The sequence below is a fragment of the Mus caroli genome, unplaced genomic scaffold, assembly GCF_978045245.1.
Source record: "Mus caroli unplaced genomic scaffold, Mus_caroli_1 scaffold_13, whole genome shotgun sequence".
Lineage (NCBI taxonomy): Eukaryota > Metazoa > Chordata > Mammalia > Rodentia > Muridae > Mus > Mus caroli.
Genome location: NW_028227268.1, coordinates 19669047 through 19687002, shown reverse-complemented (window position 1 = coordinate 19687002; position 17956 = coordinate 19669047). Strand labels below are relative to the sequence as shown.

General features: G+C 52.1%; 1 protein-coding gene and 1 pseudogene across 1 annotated transcript; both read right to left on the bottom strand.

The window, feature by feature from the left end:
- Positions 1-412: 412 nt before the first annotated feature.
- Itga2b (integrin subunit alpha 2b) lies at positions 413-17527 on the bottom strand. Its single transcript, XM_021176341.3, has 30 exons — positions 17119-17527; positions 15374-15495; positions 15187-15284; positions 14921-15083; positions 14647-14696; positions 14060-14105; positions 13840-13968; positions 13471-13518; positions 13281-13324; positions 13067-13120; positions 12875-12927; positions 12514-12725; positions 8917-9099; positions 8602-8647; positions 8414-8518; positions 8275-8330; positions 8034-8185; positions 7802-7927; positions 7426-7493; positions 7163-7310; positions 5638-5730; positions 5409-5488; positions 5066-5146; positions 4754-4853; positions 4529-4672; positions 4299-4418; positions 3575-3691; positions 3249-3350; positions 2937-3053; positions 413-621 (listed from the first exon to the last, which is right to left on the bottom strand). The coding sequence occupies exons 1-30, from the start codon at positions 17304-17306 to the stop codon at positions 565-567; spliced, it is 3102 nt and encodes a 1033-aa protein (XP_021032000.1). The 5' UTR covers positions 17307-17527; the 3' UTR covers positions 413-564.
- On the bottom strand, positions 6018-6263 carry LOC147001392 (signal recognition particle RNA; annotated as a pseudogene).
- Positions 17528-17956: the final 429 nt, after the last annotated feature.

Sequence of the window (17956 nt, the reverse complement as noted above, 5' to 3'; positions counted from 1 at the left end):
ACCAGAGAGCCAGGCATGATGGCTCAGGTCTTTAATTCCAATACCTGGGAAGCTGAAGTAGATGGCTGGCTTCTAACCCTTTCTGAGTTAAAACCCAGCCTGTTCTACACAGTGAGCTCTTGGCCAGCTAGGGCTACGTAGTGAGATTCTGTCTCAAAACAAAACAGATACAAAGCTGCCTACCAGGGACCCAACACTACTTCTCTAGTGCTCCTAACCCCCAACTTACTATCCACTGAGTCTTGTGGGAGGCCCTTCTAATTCATCCCTTGCTCCCTCATCCCTGCTGCTCTCTGCTCCAGTGGTCATTTGCTGCCCTGTCAGTACTGACTACTCAAGCTACTTCCTTAGACCCCACAGACATCCCTCTAGCTCCCACTTATTCTCAGACCCCAAGGCAGCATGGCGGATATCACAGTCAAGCTCTTTATTAGGCAATAGGAAAAGGGATACACCCGGTCTGCTGGAAAGGGAAGACCCCACGGAGTTCTGAGCAGAGGCAACTGGCTGGAAACAGGAAGCAGGTACCCAACTTTCCCACCAGGAACCCCACCCCCTCTGCTGTCACTCTTCCTCTTCATCTTCCTCCAGAGGCGGTCGATTCCGCTTGAAGAAGCCAGCCTGGAGGGGGAAGGGCACAGGAACTGGGGTCAGGGCACAGGGACAGGCTACGCGCCCCACCGGCTGCCTCAAAACCCATGCGATGGAGCTGTATCCCCAGCACCGGAGAAGTGGGGGGTTTTAAAATTGGGAGATGCCCCCTTCGTAGATTAAAGGAAAAAAATACATTATATTTATTTATTCGTGTGCATGTCTGAAGGTCAGAGGACAGTTTTTAAGTATTGGTTCTCTCAGCTGGGCAGTGGTGGTGCATGCCTTTAGTTCCAGCACTCAGGAGGCAGAGGCAGGCAGATCTCTGAGTTTGACACTAGCTTTGTCTACAGAGTGAGTTCTAGGTCAGCCAGAGATACATAGAGAAACCCTGTCTCAAACAAACAAACAAACAAACAAACAAACAAACGGTTCTCTTCTACTATGTGCATCCCAGGGTTAGAACTCAAGCCATTAGACTTGCTGACAGGTACCTTTATCCTGAGCCAGCAGCAGCCTCTGTTTTGTTTTGTTTTTTTTGAGACAGGATCCCATGCCCCCCAGGCTGCCCTAGAACTCGCTGTGCAGCCTGCACTCCCAGACATTTAGGATTACATTTCTGTTACCATGCTTGGCTTTAACTTTTTTCCCCTCTCTACATAACTCATCCCTGTGTTCCCCAGCACAAAGAAGCAAGTGACCCTCTTAGGAACCAGGGGCAGGATCTAGATTGGAGGTTCTTAACCTGTGAGTCCAGACTCTTTTTGGGAGTTGAATGACCCCTTTCATATAAGTCCATTGGAAAACAGCGGGTATTTACATTGCAGTTCATAACCGTGTCGAATTACAGATATGGAGTAGCAACACAAATAATGTTATGGTTTGGGTCACAACAACACAGGGAACTATGTTAAAGGGTTGCAGCGTTAGGAAGGTTGAGAGCCACTGGTCTAGATCGTTCAGCTTCCCATCTTGCTAAGGGGAGGGATAGTTCTGAATCCTGTCCTAGCCAGCTTCAGTTGTTTGACACAAACCTAAAGTCACCTGAGAAGAGGGACCCTTAACTGAAGAAGTACTCAGGTCAGTCAGGTATGATGGTGGTGCACACCTTTTATCCCAGCAGTTGGGAGATAGAAACAGGGGGATCTCTGAGTTCCAGGCTAGCCTAGTCTACAGAGAAAGTTCCAGGGCAGCTGGGACTACACAGAGAAACCCTGACTCAGAAAAACAAACAGAATTACCCATAGATCAGCCTGTGGTCATGTATCTTTGAGGCATTCTCTTTCTATTAAAACAATATAATTTAAATTTTATTTTATGTATATGGGCATTTTCATTTTGCCTGCATGTGTATCTGTGCACTGCATGCATGCTTGGTGCTAAAGAAACCCGAAGAGGCTGTCAGCTGTCAGATCCCCAGGAACTGGAGTTACATAGGGCTGTCAGCCACTATGTGGGTGCTGGACCAGAATGCTGGTCCGCTGGAAGAGCGGCCAGTGCTCTTAGCCCTACCTTACAGCCCCATGAGACATTTTCTTTTCTTTTCTTTTCTTTTCTTTTCTTTTCTTTTCTTTTCTTTTCTTTTCTTTTCTTTTCTTCTTTTCTTTTCTTTCTTTCTTTCTTTCTTTCTTTCTTTCTTTCTTTCTTTCTTTTTGTTTGTTTTTTCGAGACAGGGTTTCTCTGTATTGCCCTGGCTGTCCTGGAACTCACTTTGTAGACCAGGCTGGCCTCTAACCCAGAAATCCGCCTGCCTCTGTCTCCCAAGTGCTGGGATTAAAGGCATGCGCCACCACTGCCCGGGGAGACATTTTCTTAATTGCTAATTGATGTAGGGGCCCAGCCCACTGTGGGTGCTGCCCTGGCTGGGCAGTTGGGCCTGGGTTGTATAAGACAGCAAGCAAGAAAGCAAAGCCCCTAAGCAGCTGCCCTTCCAGGTCTCTACTTCAGTTCCTGCCTGAAGATCCTGCCCTGGTTTATCTTGCTTACTGTGAAGTGTAAAATTAAATAAATCTTCTCCTCCCCAAATTTCTTTTAGTCGTGGTGTTTTATCACTGCAACAGAAACCTAAGATGGGAGGTGAGCCCTGCCCATAGCAGTCAGGAAACTCTGAGGGCAGGTCTCAGTTTCCTTCGACTTCCCTACAGCAGGGGAAGGGATCTGAAGGCCTGAGGATTTCAGACGTCCTGCTTGGAGGGATGGGAGGGATGGTACATGGCCAGCACAAGTCCTCAGACAAGTGGCAGTCTAATAGCGGATATGGAGATGAGACAGGTCCTGTACCCCGTCTGCTAGTCCATGACCACCTGAGAAGTCTGGGGAAGTCTGTGTCTCCCTTTCAGCCTCACCTTCCACATGGCCAAAACTAGCAGGGTCAACATCAGCAGACCGCCCAGCACGCCCACCAGCACCCACCAGACAGGAATGGCCCTCTCCTCCAAGGCCCGAAGCAGCTGTGTCTGCACCTGAGGGCAAACTAGATGTCACTTCAGGGGGGCTGTGACCGCGGAGAAGGATGCTCAGCCAAGCAGTCTCCTAGTAACCAGACCTCAGTCCCACAGAGTCCCCGCCCCTCTTCCTCAGACCTCGTCCTTCAGCCCTGGCGAGGCCCCGTCCCGCGCTGGCTGGGCGCTGACAGCAGGAGAACCAGGGTCTCTTACCCGAGCTTGCCCACTGGGCAAGCTGACCACCGGCACCGAGTAAGGTAGGGAGGAGACGTTGAACCAGGCGTGCGACTGTAGCACAAACTGCTCCTGCGGCCTCTGTATGGGGCGGGGGTGACAGGTGCTTACCACAGCTAAACAAGGCCTGGAGATGGCCGCAATCCAAGCCCGGGGCTCCCTGCTGTTGAGTCCCGCCTGGCTTTTACCCTATCCCCGCCCCAAGGCAAATCTTCCCCAGGCCTTGTGTGAACCCGCTCAAACCCAAAGCAAGCTCCTGCCCCGCCCCCTCAGGCCCCGCCCCGCCCACCCGCGTCTAGCCCCACCTGGCGGAGGCTGGACAGCCCCAGCATGGCCTGCACGGTGACCATGGCCCGCTGCCCGCGCACCATCTCCTGCAGCTCACATTCCACCACCGTACAGGACGCTGAGCCGTCGCAGCTCTGAGGGTGATGGATGTGTGGTAAGTTCACAGGCTCTCCTGCCAATCATCCCCCCATCATTCAAGGACCCAACGCGGAGAGCCAGAGGGTCAGGAAGCACTGGTCTCTGGCTGAGCTTCATTCGGATGGTTTCCTCTTTATTCCGTTTGCCCAACAGCTCAGGGATAAAGGAATGAGGCCCAGAGGCAGAGGTCATCCATAGCCTGCGGTACTTGATGTTTTTGTGACATTGGTTTGGCTGCTCTCCCCCCTCCCCCGTTTTCAAAATAGGGTTTCTCTGTGTAGCCCTGGCTGTCCTGGAACTCGCTCTGTAGACCAGGCTGGCCTCGAACTCAGTGATCTAATTGCCTCTGCCTCCCGATTGCTGGGATTAAAGGTGTGCACTATCACTGGCTCGCTTTGGTATTTCTCCAAAGGAAAACAAAAGGATAGAGAGGGGTTGGGGGAGACAGAGAGAGACAGAGAGACAGACAGAGACACACACAGAGAACCCACGTGTCCCCTCTGCCCCAGCCAGCCCAGCATCTCACCAGCCCCACTCACTGTCCCTGCCTCCCACCTCCTCTGTCCTCTAAGGGCCCCAGCTTGAGCCGCTGAGCCTTCTCACCACCAGTACTGGGTCCTGCTGCCCTGGCTTGGGCCCCTGCAGGAATGCCTGTCTGCGCTCACGCTGGTGATAGACAGGACGAATGGAAGAAGGGCTGGGCGTGGGTAGTTTCCAGTCCACCTGGGGGGAACAAGGACACAATCAATTCGCTTCCAGGGTCTGCACCCACACCCTGCTCTGGCTGTGGGTCTGGGGTCTCTCACAGCTCCTTCTCTCTCTCAGAACCTTACCTTGGGAGATGGCTGTGTGGAGCAAAGGAGACCTCCCTGCGGCTGCACATCCAGGATGTAGAGTAGGTCCGAGGGCTGGGACTGGCCAGGAATGTGGATGAGGAGTCTGAGGCCGTTCACAGTGCCAGGGCCAATGTTGTGGAGCTAAGGGTGGAGATAGCGGGGTGGCTCAGCTGCCAGGCTGTAGCTCCCAGGACCTTCATATGTCCGCACACTCCTCCCTACCTCATAGGTGTGCTCCACCCTGGAGATCCAGCTGTCCAAGTCGTCCTGTTCCCTGTCACCTTCTTCTGCTGCCACCACCAGGGAGGCAGGGAAGGAATTCCTGCAAGTGTCCAAGCCCCCAGAGAGCATCTGACTCCCTGACAGACCTCTGGTGGGTCCTCCAGGACCCCTCAAACTTTACCCTTTTATGAGATCCTGGGGATGGGACCCTTCCACATGCTAATCATGTGATGTACCGGGCTACATGCCCACCTCCTTCTCTGAACCAGAGGCCCCTCTGCCATTTTCCCTGTCCCATGCCTGGTCTCTCACCCTCGAAGCTCCACTGTGGCTTCAGCTTGGACTGCCACAGGCAACATCACGACCTTACTGTTTGGATTCTGGCTGTTCTTGCTGGAGGGGAGAAGGTGAGAAGAAGAGGGACAGCAGAATTTTAGATGGCTCAGGGAGAGTCAATCCCACCCCCAAAGAGCCATCCCGCACTGGTTAGACCCGAGAAAAGATGTCGTCTAGGACTCTAAGACTCAGAAACAAGTCACCGCGGAAGAAAGGGGATGGGGCTCTTGGGCAGGCCTTCCTTCCGGTGTGGGAGGGTTTCTGCATGAGGGGCGGATGGAGGAAGGATGGCAGTCAGCCATGCTGCCCAGCTCAGTACCTCCTGACCTGCAGCTGGAAGGACACGGACTCGCCAGCTTCTTCCAGGTTCTCCACGCTCACCAGCATTGTGATTCCTATCTGGAAGAGGGAAAGTCCAACGTCACCACCCCAGTGTCCACTCTGGATCCAGTCCTGCTCCAAAGCCACCATTATTATCCGCCACCCTCGGACCCCCAGGAGCTTCTGTACCCTGGGATGTAGCTAGAATTACATCACGGAGCCCTTACCCGGGTGTCCTTTTTCATGGGGTTGCCCAGCTCACAGAGGGCCACCCTGGACTCATTCTCTTTCTTCTGAGTGCAGACGAGCCTCTCAAAGCCCTGGAGATGCACAGACAGGTGGGGCAGATCAGTGTGGGCGTGGGGTGCCCTATGTGTCTGCAGAAGGCTTGCCGCACAGTTGTGGGGGAGGGTCCTGGAGTTCAAGCGACTGCCACTTTCTACTGCTGTCCTGCTCCACTGATGTATCATTTCTACTATTTTTTAAAGGATTTTCAGTTTTGGAAATAAAAAAAAAATTACCCAGAGTGACCTAGTTGTTATAAATTATATCAACTAAATAAAGCCAGATGTGGTGGCACACACTGTTAATTCCAGCACTCGGGAGGCAGAGGCAGGTGGATTTCTGAGTTCGAGGCCAGCCTGGTCTACAGTGTGAGCTCCAGGACAGCCAGAACGACACAGAGAAACCATATCTTGTTTTGTTTTGTTTTGTTTTTCGAGACAGGGTTTCTCTGTGTGGCCCTGGCTGTCCTGGAACTCACTCTGTAGACCAGGCTGGCCTCGAACTCAGAAATCCACCTGCCTCTGCCTCCCAAGTGCTGGGATTAAAGGCGTGCGCCACCACACCCAGTGAGAAACCGTATCTTAAAAAGGGGGGCAGAGGGCTAGAGAGAAGGCTCAGCGGTTAAAAGCACTGACTGCTCTTCTAGAGGTCCTGAGTTCAATTCCCAGCAACCACATGGTGGCTCACAACCATCTCTAATGGGATCCACTGCCCTCTTTTGGTGTGTCTGAAGACAGCTACAGTGTACTCATATACATAAAATAAATCTTTAGAAAAAAAAAAAAAGAACTACATATGACTGATCTCTGGCTTCCACAGGCTTGTACATACACATTACATATACCCTTTCATGGCTGTATACATATGCACATACCCGCATGCAGGAAGTCTGAATTTGACTTAATTTAAATGTTTTTCCTATAAGTGCCCACTAATATTCGAGGGAAAGAGGAAGCCTGCAGGTTGTAAGTGTGGTGTGTGTGTGTGACTGTGGAAACCAGAGGTTGATACCCGGTATCTTAATCGAGACAGGGTTTCATAGGTGTGGCTAGCCTGCCTGGCCAGTGAGCTTGAGGGATCACCAAATCCCAGTTCTAGAGTTCCAGGCTCACACTGCCATGCCTGGCTTTCCACGCAGGTTCTGGGAAGACAAAGCCAGGTTCTCTACTTGGGTGAAAAGAATGTTAACAGCTGAGATGTCACGGCAGTTCCCAGCAGATGCTAAAGTGATTCTAATTAACACTTGCTTCCTGAGCCTTTCGGTGATTTTGAAACAATCAGGGTTCTAGACATTTGAGCCATTAGCCAGCGGTCCTCATATGTGCTTATCTATGCTGTCTCTAAAAGCTGAGAACTTCATACATCTTTCTAGCCAAAGCATTAGAGCAGTGGGTCTTTGGGTGGGAGGCCGGAGTCAAGGCTCTCACACTTGCTGCCTGCTGGCTATGCCCCATGGTGGTACCTCACCTCAATGTTGCTGAGAGCCCGCATGTAGTGGGCACCTGGAGGCAGGTGCACGGCCAGCTCCGCCTCATAGGCTCCCTCACCATCATTGGCTGCTTCAATCTTCAGCTCCAACACATTGTCAGCACCAATTAGGAGTGGGGAGTCCCCCCTGTATGGGGAGTGCTTGGTTTAGGACTAGGCCAGGGAGATGAAAGAGAAGGCTCAGGTAAGGACTGGGTCTCCCGGGACATGGAGGTACAGGGTGGGTAGAGTGGAAGACTCACGCAGTAGCTGTGAGTCGGAGCTGTGGCACGCACAGGTCGTCTTCCCCACAATCCAGGATGATCCGTGTCTAGGGGACACAATGGGATGTGTGTGGATAAGCTGAGGGCTTCTGAGGTTTAGGGGTCACCTCGGAGCTCAAAGAAGGACCATAGCTCCAGGGGGGCTCTTCAGACTTCAGAGGGTAAGGGCTGGAATGTATGCGAGCGTTTGGGAGGGTGCCAAAGTTCTGGTGATAGTTGGTTTATGAGTTACAACAAAGTTTGGGGGACACTGAGATGTGGGGAATCCCATCAGGATTTGGGATGACTCCAGGGCTTGGGGTGCATGATTTTAAGTCCTCCCTCTTGGGGCTCTTGCTCGTCCCACCGTTCCTACCTGCTCCTGGACATGAGTTTCTCCATGCAATACCACGGCAGGGGCTCCTCCAGTCTCCTCTGGGGGCAGCGACACGTTGAGGCTTAGCACAATTGGGCTCAGCTTGTCCCGGAAGTCGGCCTCATCCTAGCGCACGGCAAGAGTCTGGCTTTCTGTCTCTGTGCTGGGGTCCCGGGGCTGACTCCAGGAGAAGCCTGCACAGCCAGCCCCTCCCATCCTAGCCTGAGCATACCCGAAGGAAGGCCCCCGTGGTGTGGCAGATAGGTTTGTCTCTTCCACCCAGGTCCAGGCTCAGGGTGAGGCTCGCCTGTTGGGAAGCCAACAGGAGCACCCGGCGGCCCTGACGGGGCTTCTGTAAGTCCAGCTGCAGCTCTGCCTTTAGATCTGCAGGGCAAGCAGGAAGGATCCAGGTCTCATTGTAGTGGGGATACTCAGACCTCCCTTCCTCCAACCCCTCACTCCATGGCACTCACGCAGCTTCTGAGGAATGTTGTGTCCTGTGGCTCCCACACACATCTGGATGTTGAAGCTGCAACGATGAGGGCAGGTTTGTGGGTTAGGGCCTCCTAAGGTCCCAAACCCCGGCCAAGTCTGTGACCTCCACCTCCTCACCAGCTGACTGGTGTCTTGGTCTGATCCAGGACACAGTTCTTCAGTGTCGGATTCAGGGAGTCTTGAACCATCAGCTGGACAGTGGCCATCACCACAGGCTGAGCTCTGATGGGATTGGAAGAGGCTCGCCGCCCTGTCCTGACTCAGCCTCCTCTGAACACGTGGCCCCTCCCCCAGTCATTGCTCACCTGTACACAGCCACCTTGCTAGCCCCATATGCTCCCACAATCAGGTCTATAGGCATAGGGAGAAGGGTCAAGAGTGGTCATTAGTGTAGGGCAGAGAGTGAGTCCTTATCTTCCAAAATATTCTCCATACCATCAACCCCCAGTTCAAGTTGTCCTGAAGCCAAACCCAAGCATCCCAGCCATATCCCCAAGTTAGAACCCACAGCTGGCCCCAGGTTAGACATTCAGACATGAGCCCCCAGCTGTGCGTTTTACCACCTTCCCAGCAAGTACTCAAAGGCTAGCCTTGACTGGCTGGCTGCAACCCATAGCCACCTGGGTATCCATTGTCATCGATGTCTACAGCACCACGAAGGGAGAAGCCAAAGCCAGAGCCTGTGGGGAAGGGGCTGTCCAGAACCTGGGAGGGGCGTGGACTCAGCCCTTCACTCTGACCCAGGAATATCAGCACTTGGCCCTGACCACTGGGACCCCCATAGGGGGCAGCCACAGCAACATCTGGAAGGAGAGAGAAAGAGTGTGGTGGTTTGTAGTTGAGTCTCCCCGGGGGAGTCTGTCAATCTTTCCAGAGCTGCTTCTCTAGCCCTGTTCTCTAGGTCCCGGGAGACCAAGAGAAGGGTGCAAAGTCTGTATCAAGGAGGCAGGAGAGAAGTCGGTCAAGTATTAACAGATTGTTACAAAAGTTCCAACAGTCTTCACTGTCTATCAAGGGAAATGCACGGTAAGATTCCCTCGACTCCACCCCGTGGTGGTGCACACCTTTGGTGTTAGCAATCTGGAGGCATTAGCAGGTGGGTCTCTATGAGTTCAAGGCCAGCCTGGTCCAGAGTGAGTTCCAGAACAGTTGAGGCTACACACACACACACACACACACACACACGAAAACACACACACACACACACACCTTGTCTCAACAAACAAACAAACAAAAGATTCCATTTATTCCTAATAATTGGGTGTTGTTATCCTTTTTCCTGTTTTTATTGTTAATTTGAAACAGGGTTTTCGGTTTTGTTTTTCTGAGAAAAGGTCTCTCTATGTATCCCTGGCTGTTCTGGAATTTGCTATGTAGACCAGGCTGGCCTCAAAATTTCAAGATATCCACCCCCCCCCCACTTCTCCTCCTTAGTGCTAGGATTAAAGGTGTGTGCCACCATGCCCCTGACACAGGTTAGCATATGTCACACGCTGACCTCTAACTCTCTATGCAGCTGGGTCATTTGTTATGACATTGAACTTCTGGCTCTCTGCCTTTACCTCACTCATCTGGGAGGACTGGCATGGGCACCGTCACTCCTGGTCCATGGCGGGCTGGAGCTTTGTGCATGCTAAGCAAGTTCTATTAACTCAGCTACATCCCTGTCCTATAGTTTCCATCTTAGAAGAAAACACTGAGCCGGGCGTGGTGGCGCACGCCTTTAATACCAGCACTCGGGAGGCAGAGGCAGGCGGATTTCTGAGTTCCAGGACAGCCTGGTCTACAGACTGAGTTCCAGGACAGCCAGGGCTACACAGAGAAACCCTGTCTCGAAAAACCAAAAAAAAAAAAAAAAAAGAAAACACTGAGTCTCAGAAGATTAAATAACTGAGCGTTGGCTGAGATAAAGAACTTCCTAGAACACATGAGGTCCTACATTCAATCCCAGTAAGGGAGGGGTGGCGTTAGGCTTGGCATCCTGGCACACACCCTTGCTCTCAGCACTCAGGAGGCAGAGGCAGGCAGATCCCGTGAGTCCTAGGCCAACCTGATGTACATATTAGGTTCCAGGCCAGCTCAGGCTGCATAGTGAGACCCTGTTTCAAAACACAAAACAAAACCAAGAAAGAGAGAAATAAAAACGAACTGAACCCTGGTCTCCAGATGCTGTTTCACCTTCACTGTGCAAACTTTCACAGCCACATCCTAGGCTCATTGACACCACTCACAGCCACATCCTAGGCTCATTGACACCACTCACAGCCACATTATAGGTTCACTGACACCACTTAGAGACACATCATAGGCTCATTGACATCGTAGGTTCATTGACACCAAGAACTTTAAGACCTTCCCTGAAAGTGTGTCTTTTAGCATGACCTCATTACATTATTGCATGAGCTCTTTGCATAACGCTATTTTAGATCCATATCTGTGTATCTTAACTGCTTTCCCAATTTTGTTTACAGCATGTCTTATTATTTTCTAGATCACTGTATGTACAATTCAAACAAAAATATTTCATCTCAGTCTTCAGGATGCAGAGGCAGGTGGATCTCTGTGAGTTCAAGGTCAGTCAGTCTTCATAGAGAGTTCCAAGCCAGCTAGAGCTAAATAGGGAGATCTTGTCTCAAAACCACAACCGACAGAGGCCTCTGACTACAACGGTGCCCTTCAGTCCCAGGGCCTCCTCCCTGTCTCTGTCTTTGTCTCACTTGGTCTTCATGAATTTCCCAACTGTTTGGTTCTCTGTTTATTTCTCCAGCCTTCTTGTCCTCATGGCCAGTTTTGGGTCAGCCTGGCCAGACTCTATCTGGAGCTACTTCAACCCAGGGTTGCACTAAGTCTTCCTCGGGACCCTTGGGGCCTCTCATCCATCTTGTGAAGCTCCTCACAGAATTTCTTTCTAGTGATCTCCCTTCTTCCAGGCTGTCATCCCGCCTCCACCAGTAAGGGACCCCACTGCTCACTTTCTTCCTGCTTTCCCCGTGTGACCTTTGGATTAGCATCTCCTGCCTCTAATGGAGCCTCTGCATCCATAGGCATCCTAAAGACTGACCCCTCCAGTTCCTCGAAATACTATTTTCCTTTGTAGTTAAAGATGACCTCCCGTGGTACCCATCTCCGGTCCATGATGGCTCTGCTCTGCTTTTTCTTTCTGGGTCAGATTGAGGAAAGAGCTGTCTGCATTGCCCCCTGAGTGTTTCTCCTCTATTCATCCCCTGCCCCCATCCCCTGTGGTCTTCTGGTTTATGTTCCTAAGCTGCCCTTCACTGGTTGGTTGGGTTTGTTTGTTTGTTTTGAGAGAGGGTTTAACATATCCCGGACCGGTCTCCAACCTCATATGTAGCAGAGGATGATGACCCGGACTTCTGATCCTCCTGCCTCCACTCCTTGAGTTCCAGGATTGTTGGTATGCACCACCATACCTAGTCACGGTTGGTTCTTGTCACCACCATCAATGATCTCATTCTTGCTAACACCATGATATTTATCCAGTCCCACCCAACTGTACCTTTCAGGAGTGAGGGGGCCTCCAGGACCATTCCTTCCACCTGTTCAAACTACTCTAGTAGAGTTTGGGGCCACTGCTCTCCTGGTCTCACTCCCACCCATCTGGACATTCTGTTTCCCAACACTGTCGCCTCTGGGAGTTCCCTAATTGCTTTTACTTCCCTGGGATTCTGAGCTGGGTCTCTTCCTATTTCACAGCCTCCAGATCCCATCCACTCTCTCAAATTCTTCATCTTGCCCTGGATTCTCTTCCGTGGAAGTGGGGAACGTTGATGGTAGCAGTGCTCAGTGCTATTCCCAAGCCCTTCAAACTTACCCAGCCCAGAACTGAACTGCAGAGCTCCTCACTCCCACCCCACTTCCCTTTCATTCTGACTCCATTTCCCACCCAGCACCAATAGTCCAAGCCCTAAACATTTGTAAAGCTACCTTATTTCTGACTCAATTTTCCAAAGTCTGCATGCAGGGCTCACCATGATCTAGACAAACCGTCTCAACTGGATTCCTTGATTCCTTGAAAGCCGGTACCCATGCTCCACTCAGGAATCAAGCCTTTTCTAGTTCCAGGTATCCAAGGTGTCTCTGTGTCCCAGCCTCCCTCACACTGGGATTACTGGTGTACTACCTCATCTATGGTGTAAGTCCATCTTTTTGTGAGGGCTGCTAGCCCTCTCATGGCCAAATGCAGCTCCCCCACTCACCATTATAGCCATCTCGGTTGAGGTCACCCAGGGGTGCAATGGCAGATCCAAATCTCCCATAGAGCTGGGTGCCAGTCAGCAGGAGAGTGGGTGCGCTCAGAGCTTGGGAGCCCTTAGGCTGCAGAAACAAATACACGCGGCCCACCTCGGCCAGCTTGCGGTCTGCCCTTCTCTCCATATACAATGGAGCCCCCACCAGTAGGTCATGCCTCCTGTGGACCAGATGGGTAAGGTTAGGTGCAGCTGAGCTAGGAAGATGCTGGGAATGAGGGCAATTCTTGGGCACCCTTGGGAGAAGATGGTAACTCCTCTGGCCATTGAAGACCCAACTGGGTAAGGGTGGGACATTCCCTCTTCTCACCCGTCCCCGTTGACGTCAGTGACTGCCACCGAGTGCCCGAAATATGAAGCCATCTACAAGAGGAACAGCACTTCAGTCTGTGCTTCAGCACTCAGTGTCCTCTGTTAACCATCACCCTCAAATCCCATGAGCTAGTTTGGGTGTGAGCAGTTCAATTCCCTGACCCCATGCCCATGGGGTCACCGTCCCGACCTGTTCTCCATGAAGCCGGTGCAGGGGCTGGTAGTAGGAGTTCAAAATTTCCACCTGCATGGAGAGACACACCAAAATGTATCTGTCATGCTCCCTCTTTGGCCAGTCACCCTCATTAAGGAAAGGCCAGGACATTGGCAAGTGTGGGGTTGTAAACAAGAGGACTAGGGTCACGGAGTTCGGAATGCTAAGCAGTGAGAGAGCCACTACTCACCGCTCCCAAGGTCCAGCTCCAAGTGGGGGCACCCGATACGTACTCTGGGGAGAGCAAGGCTCAGCAAATCAGATCCTTAGTAGCCACTTTCTCAATTCTCTCACCAGGACCCAGGGGAAATTGTGTGGAGGTTGCTCCTGCCCCAGGGCTCCGCCCCTCTCCCCCCCCCCCCCCCCCCCGCATTCCTTGCCTGTAGTGCTCGGATCCCCATCGAACTCGCCCACGGCTACCGAATATCCTGAAGACACAGCGCACAGTTTAGCAGTTTCCGAGTAAAGCAAGGAGGAAAAGCTCAAGGGTCACTAGTACCGAGGTCATTAGTACAAACTGCCTAGGGCGGCTAGGAAAACTGAGGCGTGCCCAAGATCTCACTAGAATCCACAGCGAGAAGGGCGAGCCAGTGTGGATGGGAAGTGGACATGTGTGGGGAAGAGGCAGGAACAGAGGGCGGAGTGCGTTTGTGCTGGGGATGACTAGCTAAGATTGGCATAGAGGCCCGAATAGAGGCAGGACCTGACTCAGGGTTTTGGGAAGCCTGGAAAGGAGCTGCCAGAGTTACCCTGGTAACCGTCGAAAAACACTGGGTTGCTGTTGTCGTAGGTGAAGCGCTGGTTGGAAACATGCCACAAAAGGGTACCCGGGCGGTAGCTCGAGATGATGTTCTCAATTGGAACGCGAGCCAGGAGACCTAGGAAGGGCACAGGGAGAGGGCTATGGGAGCTCAGAAACATGAGTCCCAAACTGCGAGATGGGAGTGGGTTGGATTCCTGGGCACATACCTAAAAAAAAGTAGCCTCCAGGGGCTCCAAGCACTAGCTCCCCAGCCTGAAAAAGAAGTCCTGGTCGTGAGAGGGTCTCTCCTATTCTAGAACAACCCAGAACCATTCTGCCTGTATGGTATTCTCATATTCATTTATCCTCATCCTCCCGACCCACCCCTTCTCCATTTTTTTTTTCTCCCCCGAGACAGGGTCTCTCTGTGTAGTCCTGGTTGTCCTGGAACTCACTTTGTAGACCAGGCTGTCCTCGAACTCAGAAATCCGCCTGCCTCTGCCTCCCGAGTGCTGGTATTAAAGGCGTGCGCCACCACGCCCGGCTAAATATTAATATATTTTTATCTCATTTTTATGGCAGGGTCTTATTACCTAGCCCGGGTAGACCTTGAACTCGTGCACCCCTTTCTCGGCCTTCAATTGCTGGAATTATAGGTGTGGACCACCGAAGCCATCCCCTTCTCCTTTTAAGAGCAGTCTTACTTTGAAGCCCAGGTTTGCCTTGTATGTAGCTCAGGCTGACCTCAAACTCGCCCTCCCCCTGCCTCAACCATGAAGCTGAGCTCTCTTGTTTGCTTTTGCCTGTGACTTGCCTGGGTCACCGCCAAGCTGAAGCCTGCTTCACAGTATCGCTTGTCTCCGCCTACAAGAGGCAAGCTGAGATCAGCCAAGAGGAGGTCCCCCGAACGCGCGCTTAAGCCAAGAGCCCCGCGTGGGCAGGGGGAACTATGCAGAGCCCGGAGGACATGGAGGCGGGGCCCAGGGGCGTGGTGTAGCGGAGGGGCGGGCCTCCCGGGGCGCGAGGTCCTTGGTGGGGCGGGGTTGGCAGCGATCAGTGGGCGGAGCGAATGGCGGACTAGAGCTTACGAAAACTCTCGGCGTAAACGGAACTCATGGTGTTGGCGCGACAGGGCGAGTACTCTGCGCGGCCCCCGCTTTGGAGCTGAGCCAAGAAGCAGCCTCCTACCGGAGTCTTCTCTGCCTCATCGCGCTTTTCCAGGACATTCCAGTGCTGCCAGGGGGCACAGGCCTAGAGCAGACCCACAGGAGAGTAGGGAAGGGGGCTTATTCGGGCTTCCCCCAACGTGACCCTGCCCTGGATTTGCTCCCTTTGACCTGTCCACAGTGCCCACCACAATGACGTCATTCCAGCTGGCGACCGACGCCCCAAGTCCTTGCCCGGTCTTGAAGGTTTGGAAAATTTGGAAGCCTAGGTTTCGTGTTTCATCCCCTGGAGGGCACAAGTAAAGGTGGAGCTCTGGAGCCTGGCCATCCATTTCCACCTGGGGACCCTCTTTCCCCTCCATGCTTGAGACTCACTGAGGTCGAAGAGCAACGGGTTGCACTTGCCACCATTGACCTTCCAGGGGCACAGAAACACGGCTCCAGTCTCCTCTTGACTTGCGTTTAGGGCCCTGGGGGCGCCCACCACGATGGACACGCTGTGTAGGAAAGCTGGGTGAGCACAGGTTATATGGCCTTTCTATCCTGCCCGGTGCCCACTGCCCCAGCAGTACCTGGAAGGAGGTGTGGCATAGGAAAAACTGGACCACCTTTCCTCACAGATAGTCCCTTGAGGACAACCTCTTCATTTTAGCTGAAAGTGGACTCTTAGGAAATTAACCTGAGACTAAACCAGTTGGTTTGGTTTGGATGGGAAGGCTTTAATAATCCTTACTGAAAAGACCTGTTATGCTTCCTTCGTACACCGATTTCCCTCACCCCTACTCCCTCCCAACAAGAACCAGACAAAATGTTTGCCTGTCAAACTTCTAAAGAGATCCCTTAACGAGACCTGGTTGAAAGGCGGAAGGCCGGGGAGAGCTAACTGGAATGTACGGTACTGACAGGGTTGAGGAGCCTAGCAGATCTCTGTTTAAATCAGGCCCGCCATATGTAAAATGGAGATAATGACAACCAATATTGCTGTTGGAAGAGTAAATGCAATAAGTGTATGAGAGGTATTTAGTATGATCCGGCAACATGCTTTTGTAAACGTGTGCGTTAATAAACACATAGGATGCTTATTAAATCGTGCCCATGTGATCAGACCTTGGGGAATGAAGCAGGAGACTGGAAGAAAAGAAAGGAGTTGAACAGAAGCACTCAGGAGCTCTGATGCCAGGAGTGTTTCGTTTGGTTGGTTTTGTCTATTTGTTTTGAGACAGGCTTTCTCTATGTAGCTCTGGCTGTCCCGGAAACTCACTATTTGGATTAGCAGGCTGGCTCTGCCTACCTCTGCTTTCCAGTAAAGGAGATTGATTAAAGGTGTCTATCATGACACCCATCAGGAATTCTATTTATTTATTCTGATGGAGTCTTGTTATGTGGCCCTGGCTATTTAACTGGTGGTAGTTCTCCTGCCTCAGCTTCCAAGTCCTGGGTCTACAAGCACATGTTACCACACTCAGCTAGAAAAGTGCCCTTTAGAATCATTAGAATTGAGGCAACCCTGGGTTCTTCCCCATCACGAATAGTCTCTACATGCAAGCCATCTTGGGAAGGGGACCTGATTTTTGATGAAGTGGCTCTCTCGGGCAGAAGAAATAATTTCTTGCATCTGTCTTTGAGAATAATTACTATTCCCCAGTCTTGGGCATTCCAGTGTCCATCTTAATAAGTCACTCAGGATAAACACAGCTATGTAGATGAGCCAGGAGTCTGACCTCAAAGCCTGATCCATACTGACTGTTAGCAATCTAATACTTCTAATACTTCTAATCTAATACTTTGGAAGGAGGTGAGGCGTGGAACGGAGGAAAGCAAGGTGTACCAGGTAGGTACTTGTAGCTTTGCCAGTCAGTTTAGGGTGAGGGGAGGGAGGTAAAGCGGGTCACATCACTGACACTTGGGGGAAAGGAAAAAGGAAGACATCAGCTTTAACCTTTTGTGCTCTGTGCTCATCTCCCCATTGCTATCTCTCCCCAGTACCCACCCTGGAACCGGTCCTCCATTGACAGGAGCTCCACTCAGACCGGAGAACTGACCTTGCTCATCTAGGTACCGAGAGAGTCCACAGGAGCAATGCGAGGGTGCAGACCTCTCTTAACACCCATAGCGCTCACCTTCCATGTTTGTCCTTATGAAAGTCCACTGAGAAGCCAAAGTGGCTGCCATTGGGGCCTGCATAGACGGAGAACTTCACAGAGTCCAGGTTCAAGGCCCAGGCTGGAGGAACAGCACTAGGACCCAAGAACAGTGGTGTCCACTGCAGAAGCCACAGGGAATGCCATGCGCAGGAGGCTCCGGCCATCTTCCTTCTTCCCAAACGTCCTAAACAGGAATGGGCCAGCTCTTTCCCTTTCCCTGAAGTTCCCCCCACCGGAAGTTTCAGCTTATCAGACTGGAGCTCATGACTGAGCAGCAGGCATGGCAGAGGGCAATAGCCTCTAGACGACGACTAGGATCGGGGAGGGCCTACCCCAGGGATGGATGCTGATAGCTGGAAGTCACTGCTCCCCCTTCCTCTCCAGGAAAGCTCACCTCCAAGTCCTGTTGTCTCTGTTTCTCAGCCACGCGCCAGGAAATCCCCTTTCTCTTTCTCTTCCTTGGTCACTGTGAAAGTCCAGCTACCATCCCTTTCTGTCTGGTTAAGTATGGCCATGAATTCACTGCCTGGCTCACTTTGCCATGGCCCACAGTTGTACAGCTCTTACCTCCCCCATGCAGCTGATCATCCTGCTTTTGAACGCTGTGACATGGCCAAGGGGAGAGGAAGGAGTAAGGGAGCTGCTCTCCCCTGATAAGACCGGAGGCTGTCATCATTTTGAGTAGGACATTTACCCACTTCCTCCCCCATGAGCCTTTGGGCAGCCTCAGCTGGTGGCATTTGACCATCACTTTCCTCATGTCTCCATCTTGAACCAAGTCTTAGTGTGGTTACACTGGAGCCTTCAATACTGG